Source organism: Heliangelus exortis, chromosome 20, assembly GCF_036169615.1.
Source record: "Heliangelus exortis chromosome 20, bHelExo1.hap1, whole genome shotgun sequence".
Lineage (NCBI taxonomy): Eukaryota > Metazoa > Chordata > Aves > Apodiformes > Trochilidae > Heliangelus > Heliangelus exortis.
Genome location: NC_092441.1, coordinates 5,698,022 through 5,717,198, shown reverse-complemented (window position 1 = coordinate 5,717,198; position 19,177 = coordinate 5,698,022). Strand labels below are relative to the sequence as shown.

The window sequence follows — 19,177 nt, the reverse complement described above, 5'->3', positions numbered from 1 at the left end:
CGGCAGCCCCCGAGTGCGTGAGATGCGGAGCTGCCACCCCGGCCCGCGCTCCGCCAGGCGCCAGAGGCAGTTGGGAGGCGCGCGGTGCATTGTGGGCAGGGCGAGGAGCGGCGCCGCCATTTTGTCTCTGTCAGACTCAGCGGCGGCGCGGTCGGTCGGGGAGGAGAGGAAAGGAGAGGAGAGGCGGCGGTGGTTTATTATTTTTTTTGTTTGGTTTTTTTGGTGTTTGTTTTGGTTTTTTTTTTGGCGAGGTGGGATTCGGCCAGGAGGACACGATGATATCGGCCGCCCAGCTCCTAGATGAGCTTATGGGCCGGGATAGAAACCTGGCCCCGGATGAGAAACGCAGCAACGTGCGGTGGGACCATGAGAGCGTGAGTGAAACGGAGCCGCCTCTCCCCTCCCTCCCTCCTTCCCATCCCCCGCGCAGGGTCGGGGTTTGTCGTTAGCGAGACAGATTGCCTACAGCTTCTTCTGGCCAGGGGACAGCAACGGGGATGGTGGGTTGGGATGAGGTACCTGCCATGGGGGGGTCCCTGGGCTTTGGTGCGGGTCAGGCCCTTGGTGCGGTGACGGAGGCTGCGGGGCTCCTGTATGGCGGCCGCGGGGCGGGCCAGGCCCGGGCTGTTGCGCGGGAACCTCGCTGAGCATTAAGACGAAGAGAAGGAACCGAGGGGCAGTGAAGGAGGAGGATCCCGCCATGGCAAGGCTGTGCGGGATGCCTTGCGCTGTTGTTTGGGCTGCAGGGTGGAGGGAGGCCTTGTGTTTGGGTTTGGGCGCATGGGGGAGAGGTTGTGCTCGCCGTGGCGTGTTTTCCAGGCAGCGTCGATAAAGGGGAATAGGGAGTTTTCTGTGAGGCCTGTTGGTGGCTGAGATCTCCTGCAGGGAAAAAGAAAAATAAATAATGTCGAAGGGGCTGGGAACTGATAGTGGAATTCTGCACTTCTGAGTAGAAGCCTGCTGGTTTGCATGAAGAGAGATGAGACAGATGTTAGTAGTTTGGAAGGCAAATAGCTCTGGATCTCCTCTTGAGTATGTGGTATTGGAAAAGGAAGCAGAAGGGTACGGGCATAGTTAACTTAACGGTCTGGAGATTGTAGCAGAAGGAAAAACCATAAGACTTTTGAAACCGAGGATTTTGCTAGGAGAAGATTGATTTCTTCTGCACTTCCACAGTCTTCTGGAGGGGAGTCTAACTTAAACACTACTGTTGTTTCATGGTACTTATGTGTATTTTGTTAATGTGGTGGTTTGTAAGTTTTCTGTAACAAATAGCTCAAGATTTTTTAAATTATTGTTTTGGAATGGAGTTTCTCCCTTGGTATGGCTGAATTTTAATGAATAGTGACTTCAAGTGACATCCATTGTTGTCATAGGTTATGTCACCAAAAAAAAAAAAGGTAGTTAGAGTTCCTGTATCTTGCTTCTTTGGGACACTGCTGAAATGCTGCTTTTTTTTTTTTTTTTTCATGATACAGATTTTGAGTTACAGTTTATGTTAAAAAGAAGTGTCACAGTTGCAGTAGGTTTATTATCTTTGTGATAAGAAGTTTTGTGGTTTAAGTTGCAAGAAGCTCCTCCCCCGGTCAGCATTTTCTTGGGATGTTGTTGAATTGGAGGGAGGAAGAAATTCTTGCTTTTGGTTGTTCTAAACTGCATCTGAATTACAGAGGTGAGAATTCCATGTTTTCAGGCAAGAGTAAAGTAATTTTAAAGGTGCTTAATACATGTTTTAATGTGTCTCAATGCATGTGATAAGGACAGATACCTGTCTTGCCTCAGATTTTGAAAGTGCAGGGAACTCCTCCCTCCCTGCAGCCTGCTTGATAAATGCTGCTATATAGGTAAGCTGTCCACGTGAAGAGGAAATTGTGAGTTAAGGAAATTTTCATTACTTTCTGAATGTCTTTCTAGACTTCTCTTATTAACCAAATGCCATTATACAGAATAATTTTATTCTGAACTTTAAAATAATCTTTGAAAATATAAAGTAGACAGTTTGAGCTGTCTTGGTCCAGGAAGAATAGATAAGGGGCTTGATTTGGTTTAATTTTTAGGGTGAGAAATTCTTCTTTTTGTCTCTTTCTCTTCATTTGAATTCATGTATCTTCATCTTCAGATAAACACATTTTAAAATTATAGTCTGAAGAGATTGACTATAACCATAGAAATCTGCTTCCAAGCTGTTGTTGGGTCTTGTTCTTTTCAGACCTCTGACAATTTATTAAGTGGGAGAACTGTCCTGTCTCTTCAGGCCAGTGGGATATTTGCAGGCTTAGGGTTGAGCCTTCAGTCTTGCAAGAAGTGGGGCTGTTTGCTCTCCTTCTACTTTGGTTTATGAAGGTTTTATGATCATAACTAAATGCAAACTCACTGAAAGGAATGTTTTCTTAGATTCCTGTAGTCAACTGAAGAGTTCATAAAAATAAAATTACGGCTGTTAAAACTTGTTCCAGTTTGACTTCCCCCATCACCTAAAGATTAAATTTGCAGTGCTGACGTGTTTAAAAGACAGGAAATACAGATAAGGTTCAAGTAGTAACATTAACTCATCTGCTTGACTGCTTTTTGCTTTTCAGATGAAATACATATGCTAATGTAATTTCTTGTAAAATTAAGACACACATCAACATGTAGCTCTGTCAAAATAAGCACGGGTTACTCCTAATAAAGTTTAGGATTATGTGTATCACTTCATCAGTTTTATGTGTGGAGGATTATCAAAACCAAAGTTGTCTCTCTTTTGTTTATCATTTGTAAATTGCACCTAGGTGGATATTAAAACTTATATGAAAGATGGAATGCAACACAAAATAGGTGGGGGTTGTTTTGAAGGTGTGGAAGCAGAGTGTGGTGATAGCTGGGTGTTTATTTTCAGTTCCAATGAAACATGTTTATCCTGTATTGTAAAGCCTTTTGTAGAGCCTACGTTATTTCTTTAAGACTTTGACATGATCAGAGCCTTTAATCTTAAAAAAATTGAAGTTCCAGTTGTTTCAGTATCACAACACCTCCTTAGGTGATCAGTTTTTTTGACATAAAGTCTTTTTGTATGCACAAGGAAGTTATTGGTGTCCTTTATTTTAGTGTTTCTGCTTACTGTCATATCTGTAGACAAAGTGTATTTCTGGAATAGTAACTATTGATTCCCTCATTCTTGGTTTAATGTGCCACCTGTATAAAACCAAGCTCATGTGGAAACAGCAATTGTGTAAGAGTTCTGAAGCTGTTGTGCAGTACAAGAAGGCCCAGTGCTGACTACCCAGGCTTTGTATAGGGCTTTGTGATTGTGATGGTTCCTTCAAGGTAAATTCAGCAGCAGGGTGGAGAACTGTTATGGACAAATGACTGTGAGCAATTCTTGCTGATAGGAAGGCAGTTTCTCAAGATGCAGGTTCTTTATTTAAAATATTACTTGATGGTATTAGCTAATTATGATGTGTTACGCTTTTTTTTTTTAGTTTCAAAAGACCTACAGTGGTTTGCATCTAGATGGAATGCCAGAACTTAATTCTCCAGGGGATAAAAGGGGCAGGACTAAAGTGCTACGTGTTTTAGAAGGGTATTAGTAATGGAAGGTTTCCTTCTTAAGAGTTGGGTTTGGGAGAAGGGCTTTTGTTTCTTTAGTTTTGGGTGGTTGGGCAGGCATTGGTCATGAAATGGCTAATGCATGTGAAGCTCAATAGTTTCTAGAAACTCAGCTGAATAAGGCAATTCTCTTGTTTTTCATGTTCAAGACACAATCTGCTGGATTTTTACTAGGAATTGTCTGCCAAGTAGAACGTGCTTACATAATTGTTTATTACAGTCATACTGATCCCTCCTCAAGAAATTACTTACTGATGAAGAACATGTTAATATATAAGTATTAATGATAGAGAGCTTTATTTATACAGGAAAGCTTTTAATTGGTTCACAGACTCTGGAAGAGCTAGCCATTCTTGCTGTCAGCTTAGACAACTTTGAGGTAAAGGATATTAGTTTGAGATGAAGAAGCAGAAAGTTCTAGGTGTGTATCTGTATTTGTTCTAGTGTCTTCCCAAAGTGTGAGGCCCCAATAGTTTTTAGCTGCAATAGTTTTTCAGTAATATTCTTCTCTGTTACACCTTGGTACCAGAGTCATCAGAATTTGGCACAAGGGAGTAAGTTTGTTACCAGCATAGGCAACTGCCTGTTGCTCAGTTTATGAACATATGAAATGTATTTCTGTGTAATTTCTGACTTGTGCTAAGTGCAGCAGTCTGATAAGCCATGGATAAGTCAGGCCATTTGAAGCATATCACCTCTGTGTCAGTCCTTTAATGGCTCTGTAATGCTTCAGCCATTTCTTGGTCTTTTCTATTTTTACTCATCATTGATTACTTAAGACCAACTTTGAGTGCAGCTGATTGGCATCTACAGCCTTTCAAGGCAGATGTGCCACCAGGTGAAGACCTTTGATACCTTTCAAGATTCTGCAACATTCTCTGAAGTGTTGTTTTTCTGCTAAAGGGCATGATCAAGTAGGTATGAGAGAGGGAGAAAATTGCTGCAGACACACTAGTCTGAAACACTTTAATGTATTTTCTGCAGGCTTCTTCTTAAGGGAAAATGTCAAGTAATTCCCTGGGTACAGAGAAAATCTACTGCAGCTTTTCAGTTTGTGAGGGTTCTGTTGTTGCTTTTTTAATATATAAATAATAATTGCACAGTGTGATGTGTTTAAGCTGCTGATAAAATGGAGGAGAAAGAGAATGTAGAGAGAAATTACATTTCTGTTAACTGGTACAGGAGTTCATCCTGGAAACTGCTCTCTTTAAACAGCTTGATATTAAAAACAAGGGATCTTGCAGCTTCAAGAGAGCAGATTCTGCAATCAGATTTTGTCAAGAAACTTTCTACTTACTTCCTGAGAATAAAAGAAAAAAAAAAAAGTAAAAATAAACCCCAAAACATCTTGTGTGGTGTTTCTTTAACTGTTCTTGATAAATTGCTTCAGATGGGTGCCAGTGTCCTAACCTGAGTCACAGAAGATGTATTCAAATTACAAAATAAGAGATTTTTGTTAATTTGTTTTTCATGTCCATGGTTTGTTAGTAGAAATCTTGATTGTTTTTCTGTGTAATCCCTAAAGCAGTCAGTACAGTTTTAACTTCAGTAGTCTGATTTGCAGTCTGGCAGTTAGCATGGAAAAATAAATCAGACTGCCCTAATTTGATCAGGTGGTATCACAGGCATTTCAGTGAGGTGTTGGTGTGGGGTAGGTTTTGATTCTCTCTTCTCATCCCCCATTTGTTAAAATACTTCAGATTCTGTTTTAGGAGATGGTCTGTGGCAAACTTTTGCCCACAGTCTACATGAGAGTATTAGAACTAGGCTGTAACACACAATAGTAATTATTAGATTTACCAAATACTAGAAACCAGTATAACATAAAAGAGATATTAGAAGAATGTCAAGGCTAGGTCTGGAATGACAACTTATTTAATGGCAGTCACATCTAGGGGAAGAGTCTGTTGAAGAGTTAATTATTTGAGATTGCTTATGAAGTTAAGGGTAAAAGTATTTGTTTTTATCTTTTTGGCTGTTCTGGTGAATAGGCAGGAAATAATTCTGTGTTACAAACTTCAAGAGCTGACCAACTTGGTCAGCTAAGCCCATGCTCATGGGTGGGGGCTAATAATCTTTTTAGCCAAAAGCTGGTTTTATCCTGTCATCTTTACTGTCTAGCCTGATGGGTTGATTTTTCCTAAGTTTCTGGTGCTATATTTCTGTTATCAAAAAGAACCTGACTTGATAATGTAAAAATAGGCTGTGCAGAAAACAAAACAAACCCTTTTTTAGTTGGCAGGAAACCAGGTTAAAATGAATGTCTTCTCTGTCTTCCTCTAGAGGTATACAGTGTCTCTCTGCATGTCATTCTCAAAGTAGGGATTTTTTTTTTTAGAAGCATTAGCATGGGGGGAGCTTTTGGATAGTTATCATTATCTGATAAGTTTTTTAATTGACATCAGACTTCTTGAGACAGGACTTAATCTTTGAATGCTGATGGCTCCTGTTCTCCAAGCCAGTAGCATTGAAGAAATGGAGGCTAAACACAAAGTTGTTATAGACAAGGTAAGGGGAGCTTGCTCTCATGCTTCCATGGCAGACATTCTGACCCCTTGTAGGTTTTCACAGTTCAGAAATTTCACAGTAACTTTTCTACTGGTTGTATCTGACTTGACTCCTTTGGAAATGTCAAATACTGTATTGTATTTAGAAACAGGTGACATTTTCCCTTGATCTTAATTATTTAGCAGTAAAACTAAGGAATACCAGTACTGTAGTGGAAAGCAAGGTATTTGGTTAAGGGGATTTTTTACACTGTATTTTAGAAAATAGAAGTGATTACTGAAAATTACAGATTCATGAGGGGAAAAAAATGATGCCTTTTTTTTTCTTCTTCTCTGTCAGGTTTGTAAATACTACCTTTGTGGGTTTTGCCCAGCTGAATTATTTACAAATACCCGTTCTGATTTAGGTAAGTCTATAATAACTTCTATTCTCTCATATGTAATTACAATTCAGCTTTTGCTTGCAAAGTACATTTTTTTGTTTAATGTCCTGTCAAAACACTTTGAAAATAGGTTTTTTATTTTAGAAGGACTGGCAGTGATATATAATGTTAATTTTTTTTTTTTTGTGAGTCTGCGTATTTAGCCTCTAAGTTAGAGACTCACTTAATTGTAGCAGTTACAGCTGAAGGCCATCTCTGTGTTGCTAGTGGCCTTCAAGTGAAGGTATGTGGATTACATATAGTTTGGAGACAGTAACTAGGAAGAAAAAGCTTCTTGTCTTAGCATTAATTTCCGGATCTTTTTAACAGTTTGATAGGCTGGTGAGGGTGTAGAATTTTAACATTACTGCCTTTAATAACTCTGGCCAAATAGCTCTTAATTTTACTCTGAAGACCAACCTTTTAAGTAGCCACTTTTTTATTACAAAGAACATTGTCTGGAGCTTAGAAAGTGCTTGTTGAAATTACCCTTTAATATGTAATTTTTGGTTTTTATGTTTTAGGGTCCCAGACGTTTTAAGTTATTATTTTGTTTATGTAGTTTTACCGGTGTGGAACTTGATCTGGAAATTCAGTTTTATATGAAGGATTTATGTCATTCATGATCTCCTTTGGTTTTATAATTAATACAGCATATTGGTGTTCTTTTTCTTTAATGTGTCTTTCAAACTCCCAAGCAAAGGAAGTAGAAAGAGAAGCATGAAAGTCCTTGGGAAGTGTTTATAGATCTGTTCAATCATGGTCCACAAACAAATGCTGTTGGAATGTGAATACAGCATTCAGGAATGCAAGGGTAAACTTTTTGTGTGGTTTTTTTTTAGGTCCTTGTGAAAAAATTCATGATGAAAATCTACGGAAACAGTAAGTATGTTGGTTGCTATGTTAATGCAAACAGTGTTTCTAGTATGCTTGAAGTTTTTTGAAAACAGCTTAACCCCAATTGCTTTTTTATTTATTATTTATTATTTATTATTAACATAATTGCTTTTTTATTTATGTAAACATTTATTTAAAAGCTTAATATTCTCTTACCTTGAGCAAGGCAACTGTGAGTTTTGTCTGGATGTGGCACTCAGTGCCATGGTCTGGTAACTGCAGCGGGAGTGGATCAAGGGTTGGACTTGATGATCTCTAAGGTCCCTTCCAACCCAGCCAGTTCTATGGTTCTATGGTTCTATTATGCAGTGATGTGAGCTTTCAATTTTAAAATATTTTCTCAGGTATGAGAAGAGCTCTCGTTTTATGAAAGTGGGATATGAAAGAGACTTCTTACGCTATTTGCAAAGCTTGCTTGCAGAGGTAGAACGCAGGATTCGAAGAGGCCACGCTCGTTTGGCACTGTCACAGAATCAACAGTCTTCTGGGGTGAGTCTGGAAGACTTTTCTAGATAATATCTTCAGGGTTTTTGTCCACTGAACGATTTGGAGCAGTAGCTCTGGCCTGTGCTCTAGGAGTTTCCTGACTGCTAGGGCAGCCTTGCTTCTTTTTGCTGCCCTATTTAATTGCTCTGTGCAAAGTCCAGTTGCTTCAGAAGGAGCTGTGACAGTATCCAGTCAAGAAAACTTAATGACTGTGGAGTAGAGCAAAGGTTGTGGGAGAAGCAGAATTAAGTCTGTTCCAGCAGCCTACAGAGAGGAAAATACTAACAAAATACATTTTGGGTGAAGTGAGATTCTTTTTTACATTTATGCTCAGAATCGAAATTTCAGAGCCCATGGAGCTTCTAAGTCATATTTGAGTGTCTCCAAACATATGAAATAGCTGTGTGGCAGCTTCAGAGTTTAAATTTAGGACTTTAAATTCAGGAGACTTACCTTTTATGGGCCAGAGCCTTGAATGTTTTTGTTGATTTAGGAGGAATTAATGTGACTGGAACTTGCTTCATTCAGCAAGAGTGAAGTAAGCAGTGTTGGGAATTTGATGTTAGTCCAGACTCCTATTAGTCCATGGGAGGGGAGAGGCAGGAGGAGGATATTCTTGAACTGTCTCTGGAATATGGGAAGACCTACATTTATGTGTTTAAAAGTTGTTTTTACTAGAACAAAACCAATTTTAAAAAAAACTCCATGTACTCTTTGGCAGGGAGCAGGACCTACTGGGAAAAATGAAGAGAAGATTCAGGTGTTAACTGACAAAATTGATGTACTTCTACAACAGGTGATGATATTTTACCCCCTGTAAGAAAGATCTCTTTCTTTTGTTATTTGATTGAAAATTATAGGTGAATTCTTTTATTATGCTTTAGATTGAAGAACTAGGTTCAGAAGGGAAGGTGGAAGAGGCACAAGGAATGATGAAACTTGTGGAGCAGTTGAAGGAAGAGAGAGAGCTGCTGAGGTCCACAACTTCAGTAAGTAATATGTGTGTAGTTCAGTCAGACTTAGAAAACTGGTGCAAAAGTACATTATTAATAACCTTGCATTGAGGGCAGGCAAGTTCTGTGCCAAATTTATTGGACAATAACTTGTCAGTTAAATGTGTTAATTCAGTGTGGTTTTTAGCATGCTACCTTGAGAGTGGTTTCATGCCCACAAATTATGAAATTGCTTACACAGTAGTTCTGGAGGTGAGGTTGCATCTTGCTCCAGCTCAGGTCTCAGTTAAGCTGTGCCATTTAGCTTCACAATTCTATTTCACTGGACTGCCAATTGGTGTTAAGAGACTTGCAGAGCTGCAGAAGCCAGAGGTGTAATGTGTTAAGTAGCAAGTTCCTGTAAAATGAAAGGAGCTTATGTTTAAAAATTGTATTTTTGTATTTTTTTTTTTTTTTTTTTAGGCTATTAAAGGTTGTATGCAACAATGTCTGTGTCCATATTGTATGAGTCATGAGCATTGCACAGGAATAATCACTTGGGTTTATGTTGAAATTTCAGTGTATTTTTTTTTTGTCTGTTTGAAGCAGTGAATTAATTTCACCACCATCTTTTTGTAAATACAAGCCTAGCATTCCTTTTTGTATTTCTCCATGTGACATTCTAGGCTTTTCATTCCTTACTCCTTATGTATCCACACTTATTCTGTAGCTCCAGACATTTTGGTTGATGCCAAAGAAATCATCTTAGGAGAAATTTGATTTTTATTTTCCTTAATTCTGAGACTGAAGCTGCTGTGGCTTTGTGCATATTAATCCTTTGCAGTAACGACTAAGGTTCAGTTTGTGTGTTTGCTAATTGACTCCTAGGGCTTACATGGGATGGGATGTAGCCTATTTTTGCCCTGTTCATCATAGTTGGTGCCATGTTCCAAAGACAGAGCTTGCTGGTGATTTTAAGCCTTCAGTGGTACCTAGGATTTGACATCTGTAACAAAGTCTAATCTGTTCACTGGCTTCTGGCTAAAACTTTGTTTTTTCTTTATCAAGTATTTTTTTCTTTTTGCAGACAATTGAGAGCTTTGCAGCCCAAGAAAAGCAAATGGAAGTTTGTGAAGTTTGTGGAGCCTTTTTAATTGTAGGAGATGCACAGTCCAGGGTAGATGACCACTTGATGGGAAAGCAGCACATGGGTTATGCCAAAATAAAAGCTACTGTAGAAGATTTAAAAGTAAGCATCTCTTCAGTTACTAAACATAAAAAATTGCTTGAAGGCTTCCTCTGGTAAACTGAAGGCTGTCCACTGGACTTTTCTCAAGTTGGTGAAATACTCTAAAGATGATGGAATTGTTTACTTTGGAAGGGACCTTTGAAGGTCATCTAGTCTGATCCCTCTGCAATGACCAGGGACATCTTCCAGCCAGATCAGGTTGCTCAGAGCCCATCCAGTCTGACCTTGAGTGTTTCCAGGGATGGGACATCTACCACCTCTGGGCAACCTGGGCAAGTGTTTCAACACCTTCCTAAAAAAACCCAGTTCTTCTTATATTCAGTCTGAATGTAACTTCAAAAGGTGATCTATAAAAATCAGAATCTTGCTGCACGCTTAGCAGTGTGCTTGCTCTGACATTCTGTGTCACGTGTGGTTACACTAGATGAAAGCAAAGATCTAAAATTCACACAGTAATTTTTTATGTTGATTTTAAAAACTGTCGTGTGGTCTGAGTCCTTGTGAGAATGAGAAGCAAAAAAGTTCTGCAACACAAAGAATTTGTTTCGGCGATTTTAGAAAGTACTTCTGTGTAGGCTGTCTCTTGGAAGACAAAATCTGCTTCCTCAGAGCAGAACATACAAATTAAGTTATATTTAATAATATATCCTGAGTTAATTTATTTCTGTTAACTTTTTTTAAAGGAAAAGTTACGAAAAAGAACAGAAGAACCTGACCGTGATGAAAGGTTAAAAAAAGAGAAACTAGAACGAGAAGAGAGAGAGAAAGAGAGAGAACGGGAAAGAGAAGAGAGGGAAAGGAAGAGACGACGTGAAGAGGAAGAAAAGGAAAAAGAGAGGGCTCGTGATAGAGAGAGACGTAAAAGGAGTCGTTCACGGAGTAGACATTCAAGCAGAACCTCTGACAGAAGATGCAGCCGTTCACGAGACCACAAAAGATCAAGAAGCCGAGAAAGAAGGCGAAGCAGGTACGTGTGTGTCTGCGTGCGTTTAAATAAATTTTTTTGGAAAGTGCCACTGGTTAACTGTTTTATCTTCTGAGCTAGAAAATACCAGCTGCCATTTACATTTTTGACATTCTCTCTGAACGTTCAGGAGCCGCGACCGAAGAAGAAGCAGAAGTCATGATAGATCAGAGAGGAAACATAGGTCTCGCAGCAGGGACAGGAGACGATCGAAAAGCCGGGATCGAAAATCCTACAAGCACAGAAGCAAAAGCAGAGAGAGAGAAGACAGGAAGTCCAAAGAAAAAGGTATGTTTGGGTGAAGACTTGAGTTCCTATCAAGTTCTAGAACTAATCTTTCCATCAAGTCTCAAAAGCTCTTAGTCTTGCAGTGCGTGGTTGAGAGTTCTTAGCACTGAATCAGATCTTCTAAGCTGTATATGTTGTTTTTAACCAATTTGAAGCATTTTGTTCATTCCAGTTAATCTCACCTGCGTGCATGTGTACGCCCCAGCGTTCACTTCTCATCTGGTACAGCAGTTATTAAAAGCTTATCACTTTGTCTACAAATTAAGTGTGCAAAGATTTTGATGTATTTTAAGACTTGTTTACTGTTTATCTATAGAAAAACATATGCCTGTAATCAGATTTTCATGAGTGAATATTTTTTTCCTACTGTTAGCAGATGTTTCTGTAATTACCCTTTGCTGATATGTGTTTTGTGGAAGATTTGATAGCTTCACCTGTACCATCTATGACTTCTCTACACTACCATGTTTCCTTTATTTTCCTTTAGCAATGCTTTTAAATATTTTTCTAATCTATGAATGCAGTCCCAGATAAATCTTGTAGAATTTTCTGCAATGCTCTAAATTATATTTCATGTCCTCTCCTCAACCTCCTACTTGTCTCCCTCATCCTTCCCCTTTGTTGTTCTGTTGTTGGTTTTGGCTTGTGTTTTCTGTTTGTTTGTTTTTTTTCTTTTAATGAAGGGAGATTTGGCTTTGTCAGTAATCAGGTGAGTCTTAAAGGAATGCTGTATTAGTCCTTGGAATGCTTTAATAGCAGTACAGCAGCATTGATGATGACTCACTGCTTCATCAAAGACTTTGCCTTTAAATAGGATTAAAGAGCTACAGAGAAAACACTACAGATTCACATTCTGTGAAAGGACACTAATTCACTGTTACTGCTAAATTTCCCACTGTATAAAGTCTTTTGAAACTTCTGGTGGAATGTAATAATAACTAACTTTGAGCCTAAACAACTGGCTCATTTGGGGTGCTGGCTAATGTCCAGTCTGAAACAGCCACCCCACTTTGTTATTAGAGCTGCCCAGCAGTAATGGATGAAACAATTCTGATACATTTCTAAGATACTTTTCTGGAATGAAAGGTACTATGTGCATGTTTCTGGATTGCATGGGCTTGTTTGCCCTACCCTTACTTTTCCATATTTATCCAATTCGTTCCCAAAATGTTGGTAATGCTTTGTGTCTTTTTTTTCCTGCCTGACCAGTTAATTTTTTCTGGTTTGTACCACAGTGCATCTTTAGTATTGGTTTGTGTCTCATTTTGCTTTTCCCTTTATAAGCAAGTGGGTTTTGCTGCTTGCTCATTGGCAGTGGAACTGATGCGTAGCATTTAAACTCAGATTCATTTTGTATTGTAGCCTGTATCTGTCCATGTGTTACTTTATTCCTACCTGATACTGTGCCTTGTTTTGCCTATTTTATGACCAGATTTCTGGCACTTAGTCAAGAATGTCCTATTTGGTATTCTGTGTGTCTCTGTGCATATAAGTAATTGTGTTATTTATTCAAATTTGGTCTGTTTATTTAGCTTAATGGCTTTTCAGTTCTTCCCCTAATCCTTCCATAAATAGAGGAGCTAGCAAACTTTCTTCAGCATCTCAATATTTTTAGTTTCAACTTGACTGATTTCCCTGCTGTCCATTTTATTTGCTGCTTGCTACTTTCTTCCCCCAGAGAACAATGAGGTGATGCTATGAGCTGTGATGAAAATTCCGCCTGGGAAAATCAATACATTTTGACTGTGTAATCATAACATATGTAGAAACACAAATAAGCCTTAGAGCAGGACTGTAATGCTGAAGAAGTTTGTGTTTTTCCCTTTGTTGGGAAAATAATTAAAAAGAGGGTAAAAACCCAAGCCAGTAGTATTTAGCAAACAAGCACTGAGTTGCCATGATCAGTCTGTAAACACCAAAGCATCCTCATGTTTGCAGTGAGGCATTTTAGGTATAGTTAAGCAGAGCACTTTAGAGATTCCTATATCTGAAGTGTGTGGCTGGCTACCTGCTCTACTGTTTTCATGAAAAGTAGTAATATAGAAGTTAAAACTTGCATTATTTACTGCTCCACTGGGTTTAATGGCTTCAGAATCTAATTGTTTTTATATCCAACATTAATCTGCAAGTATAAAAGAAGGCAGCCATAGTCTGGCTGCAGCTGCTCATGGTGGAGCCTTTCATCTTGAAATCTCAAGCTGCTTTATAAACATGAATCTTAACAGGAAAAAATAGCAAGGGGCAGTTGCCTAAGAATCACTTACTAAAATTAGTACCATACTTTTAGAATTCAGAAGTCTTGGCCCCTTGTTCGTTAAAATACCATGGAATACATCAACCTTTAAGATTGTAAAGAAAAAGTGTAACATAAAAACAGAGGCAATTTCTGACTTGCATTTTGTGAACAGGGGCACATTTGGTAAAGGAGGGAGCCTGCCAGCCATAAATACCAGCTGAGCCTTAGCTTAATATAAACCAGCAGAACACGACTGCTCTTCTTCAAGTAAATTAGCTTCAGAGTAGGTAGAATTAATAGGAGGTTTTTTAAGAAAAGGGAAATGTGTTCTGCAAGTATCTTCACTTTACAGATGGTTAATACTGGAACTTAGCTCTTTTCCTTCCTTAATCTGGATTCACATACTTATATTAAAATAATTATATTGGTGATTGTGTTTTCATGTTAATGACTAAACCTCAGCAAATACTGTCAGAACACCCAAACCCTCAGTAATACTGAATTTTATGTTTGTATGATTTTTGCATTCTCTTAAACAGTAAAGCCATTCATGTTATCTTGGTAAGAAATCTCACAAAACACACCTCAGTTGCCCACACAAACTCAATCAGGACAATGTGCATGTGTGGAATCAGGAAGCAAAGTCACAATTATGTGATTATACCTAATAGATCACAGCTGAAATAATATACACAGTTTCAAGAGCAAACTAATCATATATGTGCTTTTAAAGCAAGAAATCCTACTGATTGAAAATACAGTGGAGGAATTTAACTGCTTGCAGATATTCCAGGAGTTCAGAGCAGTTCAGTTGTTGGACTATTTGCTGAATACACTTTTAGTTCTGCTTAAAGTTTTTAGCAGAGTTCCATCTTTCATACCGCAGTTTAATAGTAGTTTTGTTAACCTTAAACCAAATGATCCTCCCTGATCAAATTGAAGAACCAAACAAGACAGAACAAAACCCTGCACACTGCACATCCATAGGGCTATTAAGATCTACCATATCTACATAGGACAGAAGATAAGATTATTGGACTGACTACTAGTCCTCTGCGGGGAAACAAGACTACTATTCCTCAGTGGATCCACGTGTGCATCGGAGATACCTATAAGACACAAAAAGAAGACTTTTTAACAAGGTTAGTTAGAGTGCAATCTACCTGCGGAGTTGCAAAACCGAGGGCAGACAGATACAACATTACCAGTTCTTCAGTTAGCTTTTTGACATCTCTCTGTGCTTTCTCCAAGCACCCTGCACTGGATGTGCTGCTTCAGGTGAAACCCTAGTAGCAGTGTTCATTAGGCAGTTGCCCTGGTTTCTGTGTGGGGGCTTTTTCCCTCCCTTTGGTGGTCTGTTTTAAAACAAAAGTTGGGATGGTGTTTCTCTTTTAAAGCTTAATTTCTTGTCTTTTGGAATATAGAAGTGTCTTATGCCAGTCTAGGTGATACTGTCTAAAATAGATTTTTCAGAGTGTTTGGTCTGTGTGCTCCTGTGTTGGGGTTTTTTAATATACATATATATATATATTTATATTATTTATTTTAATTGCCCGGATAGCAGGGAATAATGAGAAAAAAGAGCATGAATGTTGTTCTGTATGATGACATCTGAGAGGTTGGTTTTTCAGATTATTTTTTTCTCTCCAAAGTGTCTTTACTGATCAAAGGTTGAATATTATGGTGTGAAATAATAGAGAAAGAATCAATGCTTTTATTAAATTTGCAAACACTGAATTTACAGATGAGGCATGCAGCTCTAATATAGAATGTTTTTCTTCTGGAAAAATTTTTATTTCTGGCTTCCTTCCTTCTTTGAAGATTATTCAGGAAAAGATGAGTTTTTCAGCAGTCTAGTGAACTCTTCAGTCAGCTTTCCAATTCATGGTGAAATTGTGGGGCTCATCCCATCTTGCCTTTGGAAAATAGTGCTTTATATATATATATATCTTCCAAACTGTCTCCCCAAGCCTTTTTAATGAGTGGATTATAAATCACTGCAGGTTTTATAAAATTAGGAATAATGTTGACAATTGTGCAGCTTCTGCAACATACTGTACAGTAAAGTCAATTTTTGTGATCCCTGCCTTCAAAGCTAGTGATGCTTGATATTTGTTGGCTTGCTAATTTTTTTAATTGGCATGTATTAATTTCTTTGGTAATGCACTGATGCATTGTCCCATCAGTCCTTTCTGATTGTTTTTTGAAGAACCATGTTTAATGAGAGTTGCAAACCAGAGTGCCATATGCATCACAAATTAAAACATGGGGACAGAAAGAGTCCCACGATAAGTAAGGAAGCCATGCACCATCATTACACATTTACCTTACTTCTTGACTGCCCCTTTCCCTTTGAACTGTGTATTTCACCAGACAGCTGAGTAACTGCCTCTTTTAGATTTGTCCTTTCTCTTCCCCACCCTGTACTGTCCCCTTTGACCTTTTTTTTGTACCCTCTCTGTTCCAGCATGGTAGTCTGAAGCCTATTTCTGTAACTTCGAGTATTAATACTATAGAAAGTAATATCCCATTTTGTATGCAATGTATATCTCACGTGTGCAATGTTTGTTTTTACTTTGAAATCCATGGTCAATGTCTTCTTTCATGGCAGAAAAGAGGGGATCTGATGATAAAAAAAGTAGTGTGAAGTCCAGTAGTCGAGAAAAACAGAGTGAAGACACAAATACAGACTCGAAGGAGAGTGATACTAAGAATGAGGTCAATGGGACCAATGAAGACATTAAATCTGAAGGTGACACTCAGTCCAATTAAAACTGATCTGATATGACCTCAGATCAGACAGAGGTAAGTGCATTATTTCAAACTTTGATTAGGGCTTTTTGTTACTGTTTAACAGTGCAGCGTAAGTATGCACAGATGAAGATGGAACTAAGCCAAGTAAGAAGACATACTAAAGCACCTTCTGAAGGAAAAGACAGTGTAGTCCTGCAAAACATTTTGAGGTACATTGTTTTGTCTCAGCTATTTTGTAGCAGACTCGTGCCCCCATTAGTGTGCCTCTTTGGGACATATTTGTAATATAGCCACCATAGAAAAATTAATTATCCTTTTTTATTTTTAGGGATTTTGTTATCGTTTTTTAAAAAAGTTGAACTGTTTTTGTATTTAAGTCCATATTGTGTTGGTTCATCAGCAGAAACTTTTGCTTTAATACTTAATATTTGAGGCACATGTTGGACTACTTTTGTTTTCATATAAACTGCTAGTATTTCTTTGTCAAGGATGTTTCTAGTTTTTTTTTGCTTTATTGCCTTGCATTCTAATGCAGTTTGTTCTGTAACTCGAGAGCCAGTAGCATTGGATTGATGGAAGTGTAGGGTTTATGAATTATTGCAGCTGACTACCATACCTCACACAGCGTTGGTGTTGTGAGCGGCCCATGAAAAGCCAAATTAAAAATCAAGGATTCAGTCAAACTAAGCAGGTACTCATGCCAGGTACTCCTTTCTCTACCCACATCCATGTTTGAATGCTGTTGCCTGTAATCTTTAAGCTTACTGTTGTGTTTTTGATTTTCAAGATAGTGAAAAGGACTTTTTGTGTATTGTGTGAATACTGTACATCTGATGTTAACAGAATGGAATTTTCTTTCAACTGTATGTAGGGATGCAGTGCTGCCCAGAATTAGATATCTTTAAAGAGTTTAAAATGCAATAAACACTACATAATAATCGCCTTGTTACTTTCAATGCAATTCAAGTCTTTAAGAGGTATGTGTTTAATATTTCCTACTGTGTAGGAGAATTTGCAGTCAGCCATAGTACAGAGGAGTGGATTGGCTGATAACAGGCTTCTAAGGCAAATGTAAATAAAAAGACAGATGCCACCAAATGATTATAATGTTCATGGCAAGAATGTGTGCTGAAAAGCTGTTGGAAATGAAAACAGCTAAACAATAGGAAGTACAAATACTGTATTTAGAGGAAAACTTGGAAGTTTTTCCCCACTCTTGACATAGCTTTCTTACTCTCACAGAAGGTTTTTAATTATATTCCTGAAATAAGGAACTAACAATGGAGAGTACAGCTGATAAATAAGCTTCTTGCAACATAAGTTGTTATTGTAGTCATTATTTAAGCTAGGAACTCTTAAACACTTAATGTTGATTATTAAACCATTAATGCTACATTATTGCTTCTAAAGCCAGTCATGTTCAGTGTTGACATTTGTAGAGTTAAGATGACAGCTAACAACTGGGCCAGTATATAGAAATGACAAACTGAATGCTCTTTATGCTGTCTAATTGTCTGTTTTCCCAAAATTTTGCATTATAGGACTACTACATGAAGAGTCTGCGAAGACAGCGGAAGAGAGCTTAAACTGAAGATCTGCTTTAAAATGAGGTGAAAGAAAGCTGTAGTGGCGTAGAAAAATATAAAGTTGAGTTAGAATTTTTTTTTTTTTTTTTTTTTATAAAATTTAATTCAGGACTGGTGTTTTCCTCCCAGAGTTCAGAAAGATGTGTTGATAATAGCACATATGCTACTGAGAATATTAAGTCCTGTATCCTTTTTTTCTTTTAAGACTTTTTAAGATAAGAAACAAACATAACCTGAACACATGGCTTGCTCAGTGTTTAATTGCGAGTTTTCATTCTTGGACTTTAAAACACAAGAATAAATGTTTAGTATTTGTGTGAATCGAACTAAAATGAATCCCATTTTTACAACTAAGCTATTCCTAGCTTCTTGATATACGAGAAATGGAAATAAAGTATCTTTGAATTTCTGTTACAGATTTGATTGTCTCTGTCATTGAACGTTTAATATTAAATAAGTTTCTTTCCTAATAAATCTACTCATGTCTTCAAGCTTAGTCCATTAATTTGGATGCTTAGTTATTCTGTGGTGTTTGTGGGTTTGACTTTTTTTGTTGCCATCAATCAGTATTTCATTTCAGGCTTATTTTTTCAGCAGTCAAATGACTGTTGGAGTTTGTGTTCCTTAAAATGTGCAGCTTAAGCTGCAGTTAGTTAAGAAATTACAGAAATCTTGCAATAAGAATGTAGGCTTTAAGCCTTTAGAAAAGCAGTCAGGCTTGTACAGCACTGCTGAGGTTGGCCATTAGACTGCCTTGTATGAGCATTGTAGGGTCAGTTTGGAACATCATTTAACAACTGTATGCAGTTGGTAAGCATGCACAGCCTGTGTTACAAGGGAAGAGAGACAAGCCTTATGCTCTCTGGTGAAGCTGTAGTGTAGAGAGAATTGTTCTTGTTGGAAGAAACTTCAGTGTGTATTACTCAGCTGCAGAGACAGTGATGTGTCTGTGAAGCATTGAATTAATTTATTTTTTTTTTTTAAAAAAAGGCATTCACCTTCATATTAGTATTGATGAACTGACCACACACATAACTGAAGTCATATTCAGCAAAGCACTCTTGTAACTTGATGCTTCTAATCTTGGTGTGCCTTGTATCTTCTGTTTGTGGAGGTACATTCAGGAAAGGACCCACGTGTTGGTCCCTCTGGTGAAATGGAGTGCTGTGTTTTGATAAGCAGCAATGCCACGTGCAGGCAGCCATGGTCCCTTTTTTACTTCTTTCTAAAGCAGAGCATTCAGTGCTTTTCTAGTGACTAACTTCAGA

The 19,177-nt window shown here is 38.1% G+C and overlaps 1 protein-coding gene across 9 annotated transcripts; it reads left to right on the top strand.

The window, feature by feature from the left end:
• The first annotated feature begins 97 nt into the window (after positions 1 to 97).
• LUC7L3 (LUC7 like 3 pre-mRNA splicing factor) lies at positions 98 to 18,325 on the top strand. 9 transcript variants are annotated; one of them, XM_071764252.1, is made up of 13 exons: positions 112 to 374; positions 6,436 to 6,502; positions 7,360 to 7,399; positions 7,759 to 7,903; positions 8,622 to 8,696; positions 8,785 to 8,889; positions 9,920 to 10,081; positions 10,765 to 11,048; positions 11,176 to 11,333; positions 16,181 to 16,321; positions 16,427 to 16,532; positions 16,949 to 17,014; positions 17,865 to 18,325. In XM_071764252.1, the coding sequence occupies exons 1-12, from the start codon at positions 276 to 278 to the stop codon at positions 16,971 to 16,973; spliced, it is 1,407 nt and encodes a 468-aa protein (XP_071620353.1). In that variant the 5' UTR covers positions 112 to 275; the 3' UTR covers positions 16,974 to 17,014; positions 17,865 to 18,325. The 9 variants fall into 9 exon arrangements, 7 of the variants coding, with proteins under 7 accessions (XP_071620355.1, XP_071620353.1, XP_071620354.1 ...); XR_011729946.1 differs by having other exon boundaries at positions 16,427 to 17,014; XM_071764253.1 differs by lacking the exon at positions 16,949 to 17,014.
• Positions 18,326 to 19,177: the final 852 nt, after the last annotated feature.

Bases quoted from the DNA above. Each gene is read 5' to 3' on its own strand.
- LUC7L3 (XM_071764248.1), top strand. From the start codon at position 276: ATGATATCGGCCGCCCAGCTCCTAGATGAGCTTATGGGCCGGGATAGA. The intron at 11,049-11,175 runs GTACGTGTGTGT...CTGAACGTTCAG, and splicing joins CGAGAAAGAAGGCGAAGCAG to GAGCCGCGACCGAAGAAGAA. The intron at 11,334-16,180 runs GTATGTTTGGGT...CTTTCATGGCAG, and splicing joins CAGGAAGTCCAAAGAAAAAG to AAAAGAGGGGATCTGATGAT.